Source organism: Corvus moneduloides, chromosome 11 (genome assembly GCF_009650955.1).
Source record: "Corvus moneduloides isolate bCorMon1 chromosome 11, bCorMon1.pri, whole genome shotgun sequence".
NCBI classification, from domain to species: Eukaryota; Metazoa; Chordata; class Aves; order Passeriformes; family Corvidae; genus Corvus; species Corvus moneduloides.
Window position 1 is genome coordinate 18963115 of NC_045486.1, and position 14731 is coordinate 18977845.

The 14731-nt window shown below is 41.2% G+C and overlaps 1 protein-coding gene across 5 annotated transcripts in view; it reads left to right on the top strand.

Moving 5' to 3' along the window:
- The window catches only part of ATP2B2 (ATPase plasma membrane Ca2+ transporting 2), a 286168-nt gene that overhangs the window by 210789 nt on the left and 60648 nt on the right, over positions 1-14731 (top strand). For 4 of the 5 annotated variants that reach the window (XM_032120304.1, XM_032120303.1, XM_032120301.1 and 1 more), the window contains 4 exons: positions 562-603; positions 2247-2411; positions 4546-4760; positions 6005-6247. In XM_032120304.1, the coding sequence (XP_031976195.1) occupies positions 562-603; positions 2247-2411; positions 4546-4760; positions 6005-6247 (665 nt within the window). The remainder of the gene's footprint in view (positions 1-561; positions 604-2246; positions 2412-4545; positions 4761-6004; positions 6248-14731) is intronic. The other variant, XM_032120305.1, reaches the window with a different exon arrangement.

Consider the following 14731-nt stretch of genomic DNA (forward strand, 5'->3'; position numbering starts at 1 on the left):
GGTCACCTGGCACTTGTATTTCCAGAAGAAATTTGCTAATTAGTACAACCAAGTGAGGAAGGTGTAATTTAAAAATCCAATCTGATTTGCATTTTTATTTATTTATTTATATTTATGAACACTATTGTTTCTATTTTTTTTCTCAATTTAGTAACATGATTAACCTAATTCTGGAATGCATTAAGAAAGTTGTTCTCTATACAGAGTTTTTAAGTCCCAGCCATCTGAAACATCAGTTCAGGAATACGATTCCAATTCAGCTTTCCACCAGATCCACTTTATGAGTTTCACCCTCTGAATTCATGCAGAGTCCTCAAAACCATGTGCTGATATTTAGTGTTTCACGTGTTCCAACCCTGACCTTGCCTGGAATTCCCTGGATGTGCCCAGCTGGGTTGGGCACTCCTGTGAGTGCAGGTGTGAGGGCAGGGGATGGTGCCCAGCTCCCTGTGATGTGCTCATGGCTTTTGTGTCCCGTTGATTTGAATTCCCATTTTCGTGTTCTGTCTCGGCTGAAGGTTGTTTACTGTCTGTTGTCTGTTGGAATTTTTCATCATTTAGGCAAGATGCAGGATGGGAATATGGAGAACAGCCAGAACAAAGGTAATCTTCTTTCCTATTCAGGAGGTTGTGGAATGTGTTGTTAGCATGTAGTTCAACCCTGTCCCAAAGTACAACGAGAACCTGTGGTTTGTGCTGTGTGTGAAACTGGCCCTTATTGTTCATGCAGAATGCCCCAAAAAAACTCCAAGCAACCAACCCCAACCAAAAACCCACCAAAAAGATTGTAACTTCCGTGGGTTGCAGATATTTAGGAGAGGAGTATTTTAAATAAACCATTTATAGATGTTGCTTTCATCTCACAAAGCTCATTAGAATTAATTTTTCCTGTGCAAGTTTTGTATCCTACGTATTGTTAGTGATTTTCCAACCCAATTTGTTATGTCTCATCATCTCTGGTGTCTGATGGCATTGTCTGGACAGATTTTCATTTGCAGGGAGAAGGTAAAGCAATAACAAAAGGAAACCTTAAAGCCAAGGTGTTATTTAGCAGTGTAAAAGCCTTTTATGAGGATAAAGAACAGGAAGATTAAGAGTCTTAGGAGTTTCTTATTCAATATACAATGTCAGGAAGAAATTGGAATCGATATTTTGCTTTCTCTGAAGTGAAGTTATGGCTCCCTTTTTATTATAAGACACAGCTATCAAGAGTTCTTTGGGTGATACCAAATTAAACAATAATTTTCTCTTCTCAGATAATATTAAACATTGCAAAGGTGACACCTCAGAAACTGGGTAGAGAAACTCAGTGGAAAACAGTACAAAAGTGCCAAATAAAATGCTATTAAATAATAAGCATTCAGGCTAGGTAGATAAATTCGATTTCCAGGTCAAACAAGCATGGTCTTGCACAACCTCTTCACGAAAGCAAAGCTGTTTCATCTCATCCTGTTTTATTTATTATGCTCAGTACAAAGCAGACACATGCACATATATCCACTGCAATGTCACTGCCTGTCAGAAACACAGAAAAATAAAGTTTCCTTCTATTGGCATTCTGTCAAGAAAGGAGGGATCAGCCCTGAAATTGTGTGTGGTTTTTGTGGGGGAATGGCGATGCCACCGCCATCAGCCCCGATGGCTGAGTTACCTGATCACGGAATGCTGAGGAAACTTTATAGCTCAGGGATTTTCTGGAATGCTGGATGGCAGAGTGTGGTCTCCTGTTGCTGAGGTGCCCCTGCAGCCTGGAGGAGCCACATTCCCTACAAAATGTTTGCATTGGAAATATGATTGCAAGAGGGGGCGGGCATTGCATTCTAGCAGGCATCCCGAAACTCCGAGAAATGCGGATCTGTCAAAGCACCTGAGCTCAGCTATTCCAGGGAATCCTGCAGTGCTGATGCTGTCACTTGCCAAGTCACCTGCAAGGCATTCAGTGACATATATGTGTATGGCCCAGAGTGCCACGGGTGGGGGCAGAAACGAGAGAGAAACCCAAGCAATGGTCTGCCAGCCCATATCCCCCACGTGTCCTGAGGGCACATGGATGTGCTGGCACAGCTGTGTCCTGCAGAGCCCCACGGGGCCTCCAGGGCACCTGCCTGGCACGGGAGCCAAGGGTGTCCCTGGCAGTGATGGTCCCAGCCAGCCCCTGCGATGCTGGCTGGATTCAGTGAGGATGAACAGTGGGAGAAAAGGAAGGAATAAAGCTCTGGAGTAACAGTTTTGTTCTGCATTATCAGCCAAGCAGCAGGACGGGGCTGCTGCCATGGAGATGCAGCCGCTGAAGAGTGCGGAAGGGGGAGAGGGAGACGACAAGGACAAGAAGAAATCCAACATGCACAAGAAGGAAAAATCCGTTCTTCAGGGAAAGCTGACCAAGCTGGCAGTGCAGATTGGCAAAGCAGGTATGGCTGGGGGGCACCAAACCCCTCTGGGTCACAGCAGGCAAAGAGCTGCAGAGCAAAGGGGTCTGAAAGGGACAGGCCCTTTTTTCCTGCAAGATTTGGAAATGGGTCATCATAAAGCTGTTCTAAGGAGAGTATGTGCTACTGAAGATCTTTATTTTCCTAAAAATCCACTTTGACTGTCAAGAAACTTTGGGCAACTTGGATTGTAATGAATATTTGAATCCAAATGAAATGCGGCTTTTCTCATCGTTAATATTCCCAAGTGCAGTAATTACGTATTTAATTTCCTCTCCCCTCAGAACTTGGGAGTACACAGTTTCAGAATCTCTAATATCATCTCGAAATATCACTCACACAGTATTTCTCTCTCATGGATTCTGAAATCATTCTGTTCCCCCCAAATACCCACGTTCCTGCCTTCTCCCCAAGCATGACACACCCTTTGACTCCTGTACCCAGAACCATCTGGCCCCTGCTGTTGGGAGCAGCACTTTCCCAGCCTGTCAGTGGAGAGTGGAAATCTTCCATGAGGGCCTGAAGTTCCTTGGGTTTGGCTTTTTGTTTTTTTTTTTTTTTTTTTGTGGTATTAAAGAGATTTTGATCTCAGCTCCTTGGTTGAGGCCCTACAAGATCCTTTTACCTCTGTTCTATCTCCCTTAGCCTTCTTCCCCAGTCTGATTTTTACCCTTCCCATCCCTTTTTAAGTTCATTATGGGAGCTGATCACGTAACCCCATGATGCTGGTTCTCCTTGCCTGAACAGAGTGTGACCAAAGCTGGGGTTATCATCTCTGATATCCAATTCAATGCTTTGCCCCAATCCATATTCCAACAGCTTCTCCCCTTTGTTTCCCCGATCATTAATTCCTTAGATTAAGTACCTTTCTGCACTAACTTGACTTCTGCTTTGCTATTTCAGCAGGCACGTGAACATCACTCTTAAAGTAATTGTGCAGGGAATTCTAACCAGAATGTGGCAAGGAACATTAATGAAATTAATTAATCATTGCCTCATTTGGTTTTACTTTTTCGTTGAACAATCTATGGGGATGTCTTGTGCTGTCAGGAGTATTTGCCTGTACAATATTTTAATGGATTTTCCTGTATCCTCTGGCACAGAGTGATCCCCCTGACTCATCTGTTTCCTGTCAACCTTAGCATCCTTCAGCTTTACCAATTTTTTAAAAACTGCAGTCAAGACATGAGATTCACTGCGTTCTCCTTCTACTCTGTGATCTCATTAGGGAGAAATTAATTTATTCCCAAATGCAGGCTCAATGGCTTTGCACAAACCTGCCAAACAGGGGTGGTCAGGGCAAGGCAAAGCTGAGGCTCTAGTGGAAATTGTATTTGTATACTCAAACCCAGGGACAAAACTGTGGAGCAGGAATGTGATCCCAGCAGTGTGTGCCATTGGGGGAGTGGATGGAAACCTTGGGATATTTTGTGAGTTCTGTGAGATATTTTTTGGTGTCTCTGTCTCTTTTGAACCTCTGCTCATGAAAACACACACTCTGCAGATGTTCCCTTGAAAAGGGACACCTTGGAAACACAAATAATTGTCACATTTTAAAGGTAGAAAAACTGTCCTGTGGATAATTCTGCATTATTGCCTCTTTGTATTCACCCAGACACATCTGTAGGGCTTTTCTAGACTATTTTATACAGCAGCATAAACTGTGGGAGACTCCTTTGCCTGAGGCTCTGAAAATACACTTATTTAAAAGAAAGGTGTTTAGATATGAATAGACAAGTAATTTGTAAAAGGTGGGGGTTAAAAGGACAGATAAATGTTTTACCAGGCAAAGTAATGTGCTAAATTGAATAAACTTAGCTCGGGTGGCAGCAGAATTCCTGCACTGCCTGGGAAGTTTTAAAGGCAGCAGTAAGACAGTGCCTAAAAATGAATTCCCTGGAATTCTGTGCTTCCTTGTGCACTGGAATGGATGGCTGCTGTAAATATATTATGGCAGTGCTTTTTCTTCATTTTACAATGTGGCACTGTTATTGGTGCTGGTGAAAAATGTCACAAAGAAAGAAATAATTCCCTATCAAATCCCAAGGCAGATTTCTAATTGCTCGTGTTCCCCGTGCTGTTTGGGTTTATGGTAACTGGTGCTTTCTCCTCCCAGGTCTGGTGATGTCTGCCATCACTGTCATCATCTTGGTACTGTATTTTGCCATTGACACCTTTGTGGTCAACAAGAAGCAGTGGTTGCCTGAGTGCACTCCTGTCTACGTTCAGTATTTTGTTAAATTCTTCATTATTGGTGTTACTGTGCTTGTGGTTGCTGTTCCCGAGGGACTCCCACTTGCTGTCACTATTTCTCTGGCTTATTCTGTAAAGGTAAGAGACATTCAAAATAACCCAGGGAGAAAAATGCTGTTTGCTTGAGTTCACCACTGAGTTGGTCCTCAGCTTCCATCAGATGTGATGGAAAACGGTCTGAAAATTACGTGCTCAAAATGTTAATGAAATTGCTTTAAATTAAACTTAAATTGAAAGTATTTCCAACAAAAATGCAAATACATCTTCCAATACATCTCCTTGAAGCGGCACAGTGCAGGAATATCAAGCAGTAGAAATACCTACTTAATTTTCAAGGAGCCAGGAATTTATTGAGCAGAATGCACTCTGAAAATAGTCCAGTCTTTTGATATAGAATAATTTTGTACTCAAATTTTCTTGTGCAATAGTACAAAGTTTTGGCAAGGATTTGAAGTCTTCAGGAACACTTCTCAGAGAAACTGGAGTTTCTCAAAGAAATTAAAAGTTCCACTGAAGCTTTCATGCACTTTTCTTAAATGCAGTCGCAGTTCTTTGAAGTCAATGTAAATGGTTCTATCAGGAAATTAAAGAGGATTAACATCCTGGACTTGGGGATTACCTGAGCAATTTAATCAGATGATTTAAACATTCTGGGAATCTTAGATGAAGATGGTGTAAAGTTTATTTCTATTTAGCATGTAAACAAATTAACTTAGGAAGTTTAGGAAGCAATCTCTTGGCTTCAATGTAGCCAAATATAATTGTTAGGAAAAAGGAGCTCGTCTCAAAGATGGTGTTTTGCTAATAAAGAACGTAGCTGCTTTTAAAATGTTGTCTCATTCTCCTGATGTCCTCCCTCTGACACCCTTTTTTTTCCCCCCTTTTTCTTTCCCTTTTGCTTTTGCCCCAAAATGCGTGGTCCATAGGTGTGCTGCAAGATAATATCCTGGCATTCCAAGTGGTGTTAGGAAAAAACCCTAAATGTTTCCTAAAATGACAATATTTTAAAAAATGCTGTTACCTCTGTCTCCTTTAGCTAATCTTGGCTGTTCCAGCCATCCCTTAAAATGCAGACCTACTGCAGGAAAATGATGCAACTCTTTTAGTTTATCAAAGGCAAAACTACCTCAGGGGTAGTCCCAGCTTGGTTGTCTGTAACTGGGATTTAGGGTTATTGGCCCCCACCAAAGCTCAGCTTTAGGGAACTTCCCGTTCTCACCGGCAAGACTAAACCTGTGCTGCTTTGCTTTTTGTGACTAAAAACCTGTCCAAGCCAGCCTGGAAGGGTTTCTCATTTGGGCTTTGGTGGGTTTTCCCCTCAGAAAATGATGAGGGATAACAACCTGGTGCGGCACCTGGACGCCTGTGAGACCATGGGCAATGCCACGGCCATCTGCTCGGACAAGACGGGCACGCTGACCACCAACCGCATGACCGTGGTGCAGGCCTACGTGGGGGACGTCCACTACAAGGAGATCCCTGACCCCGATTCCATCCCTGCCAAAACCATGGAACTGCTGGTCAATGCAATTGCTATCAACAGTGCTTACACCACAAAAATTCTGGTGAGTGGGTGGGGTTTTTTTTTTTTGGTCAGTTAAGGGAAGCCTTGCAGAGGTGTAATTGTTTGTTGGAGCAGTGTTAATTCCTTGACATCTTCTTGTTGATTATGAAGCATTAAATGCTGTTGAGGTCCTCAAAATGAGACTAGGTGCTCTAAAAACTGTGTATTTTATTGTTTTTTTCAGGGACAGGGATTCACTTAAGAGTACAAGACCATGAGAGATTTAAAAGCCTCCTGCTGTCGTTAGATTGGGGTGGCCCTGTTTTGGTGCAGATAAATTTGGTAACACAAATGTGTGATAACACCACTGGTTTTCACTGAGCCTTCATATGTGCAAACTGATTTTTGTGTGTCTAAGAAATTTCAATTAATGCTCAAAGAGCACAAATTGGATTGGTTCAGTCAGTGAGGTTAATGGCCTTTATTCACTCTGGATTCAAGTGAGTTACATCCAGAAGTATTTTATTCACGCTGTACAGGAGGCCAGAATGGAAATACCCTGTTTGCTTGTGGCATTGGATTCTTCTGTACAGAGCTAATTAAGAGACTGAAAATTTTTGCAATTCCAATAGATTTGTAATTTGAAAGGTCAAGCGGAATGTTAATGTTGCTGAACAAATAGATGATTTTTTTTTTTCCCCTTTATGAATATGTGTATTGTCCTTTTTCTAGGTCTGTGCTGAGCTGCAGAATAAAGTCAGGCATGTACTTCATGTTTGGTTTAAAAGTGGTCTTTTAAAATCCAATTGCAGGAAACAAATACTGTATGATAACTCAGAGTGGGAATTTTATGGCAGCAGCTCCTTGAATTTCATTTGTGCACTTCGAAATCAACAGGAACAGTTTGCTATTGCTGGGTGATTCCTGCTCTCACAAAGCAATGTAACTTTTGGTTGCTGGGGACAGGAAAATACACCTTGGATATTTCACTGTTGTTACAGCCTAAGTCAGCTTAGGTGCTTCCTTCTGGAGAATAAAACTCATCCTGAATACACAGGATTAAGACAAGGCACGGAGTTTGACTTTGGGAGAGCTTTGGGAGAACATTCTCAGTGTCAGCAGAATTTTCTTCATTCCCAGGGAACAGCAGGGCAGGCAGGGGGTTGGATTTTCAGTTCTCAGAGTCTTCTACAGAGTTTTATGTTTTGCTCTTCAATTTGAGATCAAACCCAGTGCCAAAGGTTTTCTGCTCAGCTTCCACACCAGCTCACCGCCTCTGAATCCCAGAGTAAATTTCGGTTTCTGAATGGGAAATCATCAGACTTTCCACATCTGCAATATTAAGTTTAATATTCTTTTTCTTGTGGTTTACTGAGGCATTTCTGGTCCATACTAGTTCTAAAATGGTCTCAATGTGATTTTTTTTTTTTTTTTGTTCAGTTTCATTGCTCCTTTTTGAAATTAATTCAGTGTGCCTGTTAAAGAGAGTCAATATTTCTCCATTTCAGTGCTTTTTTAGCTTTGCATAGATTCCCTGTGCAACTGATAAATGGGTGAAATCCTCTGGATGCAGATCAGTGACTACTTGAACTAATCTGCTTAAAATTAATGGTGATCTTTTAGATCTTACGAGGTAAAGCTTTGCAATATGGATTCCATGAAAATCACAGCTCCAGCCTCAGGGGACTTCATTTTATTCACTGTTCATAACAAGCTTAAGCTGAACTTTAAGACACAAGACATAGCTCCATAGCCCATTTAGCATCAAAAATAAATACAGTAAAAATTACCTGAGGGAGTTGTTTCCAGGATGAAAAACACAGCATTCTTTTCCTTCCTGCTAATGCAGAGCTCACACTCATGCACTCATTCTTAGAGCATGTTAAATCAAATTGTGAATATCAGCTGAAACCCAAAGGGCATTGTGAGGGTTCTGTCGTCAAGATTGAGTTTTGCATGTTCTATTTTTAGCTCTCCAGTTACGTGTGTGCTGTAAATTGCTCTTTGTGTGAACTTCTGTTCAGAGGGATCACATATGGGACCATAAAATTAGTCAAGATGCTCTGCTGAATGAGAAATATTCCCTCCTGCATTGTCTTCTGATTAAGGGGCAATTGAACCATTGATAAAAGTATAAAAAGGGAATAATATCAGCACTCTGGCTAAAAGATGTGAATTTCCCTGAGAAATTAAACACAAATTATTCCAACTGAACAATAGCACCATTAAATATAGCTCTTTTTAATGCTTTCCAAGATTAAGTTGCTGGGTGAGCTGATTTTGCATCCCATTAGCTTCAGAGCAACTTTTGTGTGGAGCTGCTCCCCAGCAGACCTTTCTTTCCAGTGTTCCTGTTTCAGATGGCTTTCCCACGTGGAAATGAAGTCAGGCTTCATACATTTTTGCCTGTGAGCTGTGATGGGGACTGCAAAGACTCCCACTCTGAGAGCAAAATTTGCAATTTGGGAATGCTTTGATTGCACTTGGAGCAGGAGCACATTGATCTTGGATATCAGGGAGCGGTGATGAAACAGAGACCCCAAACACCAAAACCACTGATTTGAACTCCTCTGCTCAGCTCTTGCTTTCATAATTTCAGTTTTAATTAGAAAGGTATTTGTTCTTTTAATTTCCTACAAGGGTGTGATTCCTGCTGGCTGGGTGTGATGTGCCTGATTAAGGAGACACCACAATCAGTGTTTGGCTGAGGGATTTTCAGTACCAGTGGAAAAGTCCCAGCCGGAGCTGTTATTGTGAGGATCTAACACAGACTTTTCACTTGCTGCTTGATGGGTGCTGAGGGAGAAAAAGCTCCTTTTGCCTGTGCTGGGTGGCTGTCTGGGTCTGCAGGAGGAGTTTTTCAGTGCTGTTCTGGTTGTGATTTGGTGCATTCGCACAGAGTGTGGCACAGTGTGGTGGCAAACCTTGAACCGAAGGAAGAGATGTCACAGGAAAGTGCAAAATATTCACTCCCTTCCACATTCCCTCCCTTTTCCTGCAGGAAATAAAGTAAAAATATGTTGGTCTATATGTTAGTAAATATTCATCAAGTTATGAATGTTACCCAGGAAAAGTTTTGGGACGAAAAGGCCATTGTTGGATAAAACCTAAAGGATAAATGAAATAAAACACAAAGAGCATAGACAGTTTTATTGCAGCTGAAAGGCAGAGCAGGTAGGTAACCCTTAATATATAGAAACCATAAGAAGGAATTACATTCTACAGGACTGAAAAGGTGAAAGGAATGGAAAATAAGACTGATGCAAATCTATTGCTGGTACTGGGAACGTGGATGTGGTAGCCAGGTGAAGGTTCTTTTTATTTGGGGGAATGTATTTGCATGCCAAGCAAGCACAGCTCTCTGGATTGCTGGGAGACACAATGTTCCTGTCAGGAACAGCCTTTGAGAAGCTGTGCAAAGTGCAAAATATGCTTCTTTCTTGGAGATTCATTTATTTTTTATTCAAAGACTAAATTTCAGTCATCAAGTACTTGAATTAATCTTGACTTTTTAAAATTTGTTTAATCTGACAAAAAAAATTATCTCAATCATTACATATATATATTATTTAGCCAACAGAAAATTACTGCCATTTCCTTTTACCATTCAGATTTTCACCACTTTCAATTATAGTAAGGCCTTTTTGGAAATAACTTTAAAGTTATTTTTGGGGAGTATGGATATTTGGAAATTCCCTACCAAATAATTTCGAAACTTGAGGTGTAGGAAGTATATTTATGGATTTTCCCACCCCACATAAATGTGTAAAGTTATTAGAGATGGGAAGGAGGATTGAAATGTCACCTTTTTAACAGTAGTTGCTCGTGGCTCCCTAATTCTCATCTGACAGAGCACAGACCTTTCTTTTTTCTGTCTCTCTCTATATATTTCTGTGTCTCTGTATTTATTTGAAGTCATGTTTTGCAAATGGAAAGGAAGAAGGAGACCCTGACTGTTTAGGAAAGATTCTTTAATTGTATTTTTACAAAAGCTCAAGCCCCAGTAGATCAGATTAGGCCATACCAGAAAATCAGGGAATTTCTGTGTCCTGAGGCTACAGCAGCAGAGCTGTCTGCCAAGGGCACTCTGCTAAATGAAACTGCTATTACATGTCCCTAGAATTCCCTTTTTTATTCCAAGGAGAACCATAAGGAAACAGCTTTTGACCTCCAAACTGCCTTTTCGAGTTATTTTGGCACATGGAATTGCAAAGATAATTTTACTCTCAGGTATGGTTTAGTGAAAACCTCTTCTCAAGCCCTTTGTTTCTTGTGTTGAAATACAGATTATTTTGCCATTTATTTTTGCTGCACTTGGAGGTTCAAATCATCTCTTGTTTCATCCAGCTTAGTTCCCCCATCGCTGCTGACAACGGGTCAAAACAGATCCTAAAAAAAACCCACTCCAGACACAAAATATGAGAACAGAAATGGGCACAGAAGCGGTAAAAGCAATTTAATAAGTAAAGATTGAGGAAAGCTTTCATTTGTGGTAATTTAAGTGACAACAGAGTAATTGGCATGGCCTAAATGCTGTCTTTTCCTTCTGTTGTTCCCTGCCACTGACATCAAGGCACAAGTGGCAGCTCCAGCTGTTGATTTGAAGTCTTTGGAGAAGATCAGTCATTTATCAGGTGGTCAAGTGGCCAGTCCAGCCTGACCTGCCTGTGACAGAGTTTTGGGAACAAAGAGAGACTGGAAAAAGGAGTGAGGCCCCCAAAAACAGAGTTGTAGGGAGGGCGAATTGAGGGGAGAAAGGGAAAACAGGGAAGGGAAGGGAAAGGAAAGGAAAGGAGAAAGGAAAGGAAAGGAAAGGAAAGGAAATTCTGAATTGGCAGCAAAAGAGTTTGCACAAGTTCCCCACATTTTGCTCCTTTTTTTACAGTGTGTTTTTTCCTGTTTTTCTGCATCCTGTGTGCTCCACACAGATCCCAGCTCTGTCCACAGGGAGCTTTGCAGTGCTAGTGTTAGCACAGAAGGGCTTGGGGGAATTTTGGTGACAATTCAGCAGTGACCATCCTTCAGAATTTTTGTTTATCTCTGCTTTCTTTCCTCAGGCAGTGCTCAAAAGTAAAAGTTCCTTTCAGATACTCTGTCAAGATTTCATAATCTGTGTTTTAAGGATGGTGAGGAGGAGGAGAAGTGTTATTTGAAAGGTATTTTATGGAAGGACAGGGCTGTGGAAGGTTTTATCCTCACATAAGAAGACAGGAAATCAGTAAACAGTAAGAAACATTAATTTTTTCATCTTAGCCCATGTAATGGCACTGGACCAGCTTGTTGTTGGTGTCACTGGTTTTGGATTAGGGAGGAGCAACAGGCTGGAATCACCTTCCTGCACTGTCCCTGGGGAATACATTTGGAGTGCTAAAATCCTCTCCTTGAGTTACCAAAGCCATCCAGAAAATGGCTCAGAAAACTGTACTGGGAGGAACTGGTAGAGAAATTCCAGGATGCTCATTTTGTTCCCTGTCTGAAAAAGAGCAAGGGAGCTTGTAGGGACTCATGAAACTGCTCCAGGTTTTGCAGTTTGGTTCCTGCAGCTTTAGGGGTGCAATAAGTTACTAAATATGGGATACCAGGAGGAACACAGAGGAAAATCTGCTTAGCAGAAAATCAGTGTATGATTTTCAGGGTGGCACCAGGAGGGAAGATTAAGATCAGGAAGGGCATCCCAGGAATCAAGCAACTTGTGCATAGTGCTGCAAGTCATTGATCAGCTGCTTCGGTCTGGAAATTTGTGAAAATTGCATGTGCTCTTGTTTTTGAAAAGCATTGAAATATTGTCTGTATCTCCAGCTAAATGGTGCCTTTGAGCCATTTAAAATGAAAAACTTGGTCGATTTGATTGAAAATTGATTGAACAGATTTCTAAAAATCTGTATACTTTGTAGGAGGTTTTATTTCCTAGGCAAAATGATTCCCATTTTAGGTAAATTTATATCTTAATCTGATATTTTTTTGTATTTTGTTCCCAGTGTTACAAAACTGTGTGAGCAGCTATAAATTATGGATTGGAACAGACAATGCAGGCCAGAGAATCTTTCTATATATAAGCAAGACAATCATCACCCAAAAAATCCCCCACAACACATTCTTTCCAACTTTTTATAAAGCCCTTGGTAAGCATTTTCTCAGGATAAATTAGGCAGGGAAAAAACCCAACCTATAGTGTCCAGCCTATTTACTATGTAAATAATAATTATTAGGGATAATAGATGATGTAGTTAATTGTCTGTGCTTCTAGGAGTGGTAATTAGCAGAAAGTAATGATCTTCACACATCACTTGCCGTTGGAGTGGTGCAGAATGAGAGGTACAAGTACAATTTTTCTCCCTAAATTAGCAGCTGACTTCATAATTGAAATAACTGTGTTTAGGGCAGGCAAGGGTGTGGAAAGCCTGGGACAGCCCTTATCCCATCCTGCTCTTCCTGCCGTTGGCACGGGGGCTTTGTTTTGCAGAAAAAAACACTGGCGTTTAATGAAATCTCATTTTTGTGCAGGTTGTGAGGGGTGGAATGGAGTCAGCTGCCCAGGAAGAGGGGATTTGGGAGCAGGAGAGGGAGATTTGGGAGCAGGGACGGGAGCAGGGCCATCCTGTCCCTCTGCTCGTGGTGTTGATCCATGTACCTGAGGCTGTGGGATTTGGGGCCCTCGTTGCCAAAGGAAAGGGGGGATTCCTTTCAGAGGGACACCGATGTTGGAGGGAGAGAACGAGGGGTAAATGTGCTGGGACAGAGCTCGTCTCTCCCCAGTGAGCTGTAATTGTGGAGGACCTGGGCACCAGCAGCTCCCTCCTGTGTTCCTGCCAACTTCTCTGCCAAGGAGAGCGGTGACTGCCCTGCCCCAGCAACAGAGGGACAGAGGAAAAGGAGATGGACAAACAAAGTAATCCTGCTTGACAAATTATTCCCATACTCACTAAAAGTTTAAATTCTATTTCTTCATTTTCATCACATCTCGTCATCTTTGTTTTTTCACATTCCCTCACGTGCCAGAATCCACGGTAAGAAACCCCTCCTTCATCCTGCCCTTCTCTGCCTTCAGAGTTCTGTAACTGCAGATTCCACTAATTCCTGTCGGCACCAATAATCAGTGCAGGGTTTTAGTCAGTCTAAAATCACTTGGAAGCTTTTTTTAATTATAATATCATTTAATACATTAGTTTTGGGTTTTTTTTTGTTTGTACAAACAGGAGTAAATTAGTTTTTTAACTTGCTATGAGGCAACAAGTATTTTTCCTTTTACCTTGCGTAGGATTTTCTTTTATGTTACTTATCTTGTGCTCGTGTTCTTATCTTGTCCTCATCTTGTCCTGGCATGAGAAGATTCACTTATGGGGATAACCTCCAGCTCTTCCCCAAGTTCAGGCTTTAAAAATCACTGTTTCCTGCAAGGTGCTCCAGTGTTTTCATCTGGATTTATAAATATTGCTTCTTGTTGTCTGAGCATTTTAGGACTTTTTTTTTTTTTGCTTTTTAAAAAAAGATATGTTGGCACAATGAATGATTTTTTTAATGTGCTGGACTCCTTTTCTTGCCTCTGACACCCTGCTGAGGTAGAGCCATCACACCTTGGAGCTGATTGATGTGGTGGTGGGGATGTGGAGTTGACACCTTTTGGGAAATATTCTCAGGGAGAATGTTTTCCTGATGGGAGCTTTTGTTTTTCCATGAGTTGGTGTAAACCAATAACTTCAGGCACATAAGTTTTAATGTTGGTTTTCTTTGTGCTCTCAGTCATAGGAACAGGAAGACAATACCTTCCAAGGTGATGATTTAATAGCAATTTCACAGATTATGGTGGGGCTTTTATAATCAAAGCTACACAAACAGGCTGATTAGAAATCAATGTGGTGGGTGAATAACCTCATAATGAAAGATGAAATTCATTTCCTTTCAGATTTGTGTTGTGTAAATATGTATTTTATATACAATGCAGCTTTAGTATATTTTCTTTTTACTCTCTGAGCTCCAGTGTGGTTTATTCCTCTGGGGGAAAAAACCCAAGCAACAATCACCTAAAAACTTCAACTGGTACAATGGATCAGGAATCAAGTCTATGACAGAAAATGCATTGATTTCAGAGCAATAAATGGCAGGAATTGTTGCAGACTTGAACAAGGATTTAATTTAACTTTCATTGCTATTCTTTGTGACTGACCTTGCACTTCATAAGATCTATTAATTTTCTGGTAATGTAAGCAAAATATTATATATCTTTTGAGTCACAGCTAACTTAGAAAGTTGGTATTAAATATATGATAAGTAAAATCTATGCTTCAGTTTCCCATTCCTACTTTCTCCTGCAGGTAGAGCCCATTTTCCTGTCAAGCTTCCAGTTTTCTTGTGTGTGATGCTCTTGGCTCCTCTGGGATACAATCAATCATTTTCTGGGTTATTTACGAGTGTGGGAAGGTGTCCAAAAATCCTGGGCCTTTCTGCTTTTAGACACGGTTCTGAATGAGCCAGCAAAACCTCTAGGATGGGTGGGATCCTGGAGAATTGTTACCAGGGATTCATGGGGGGCTCTGGCTTCCCAAAG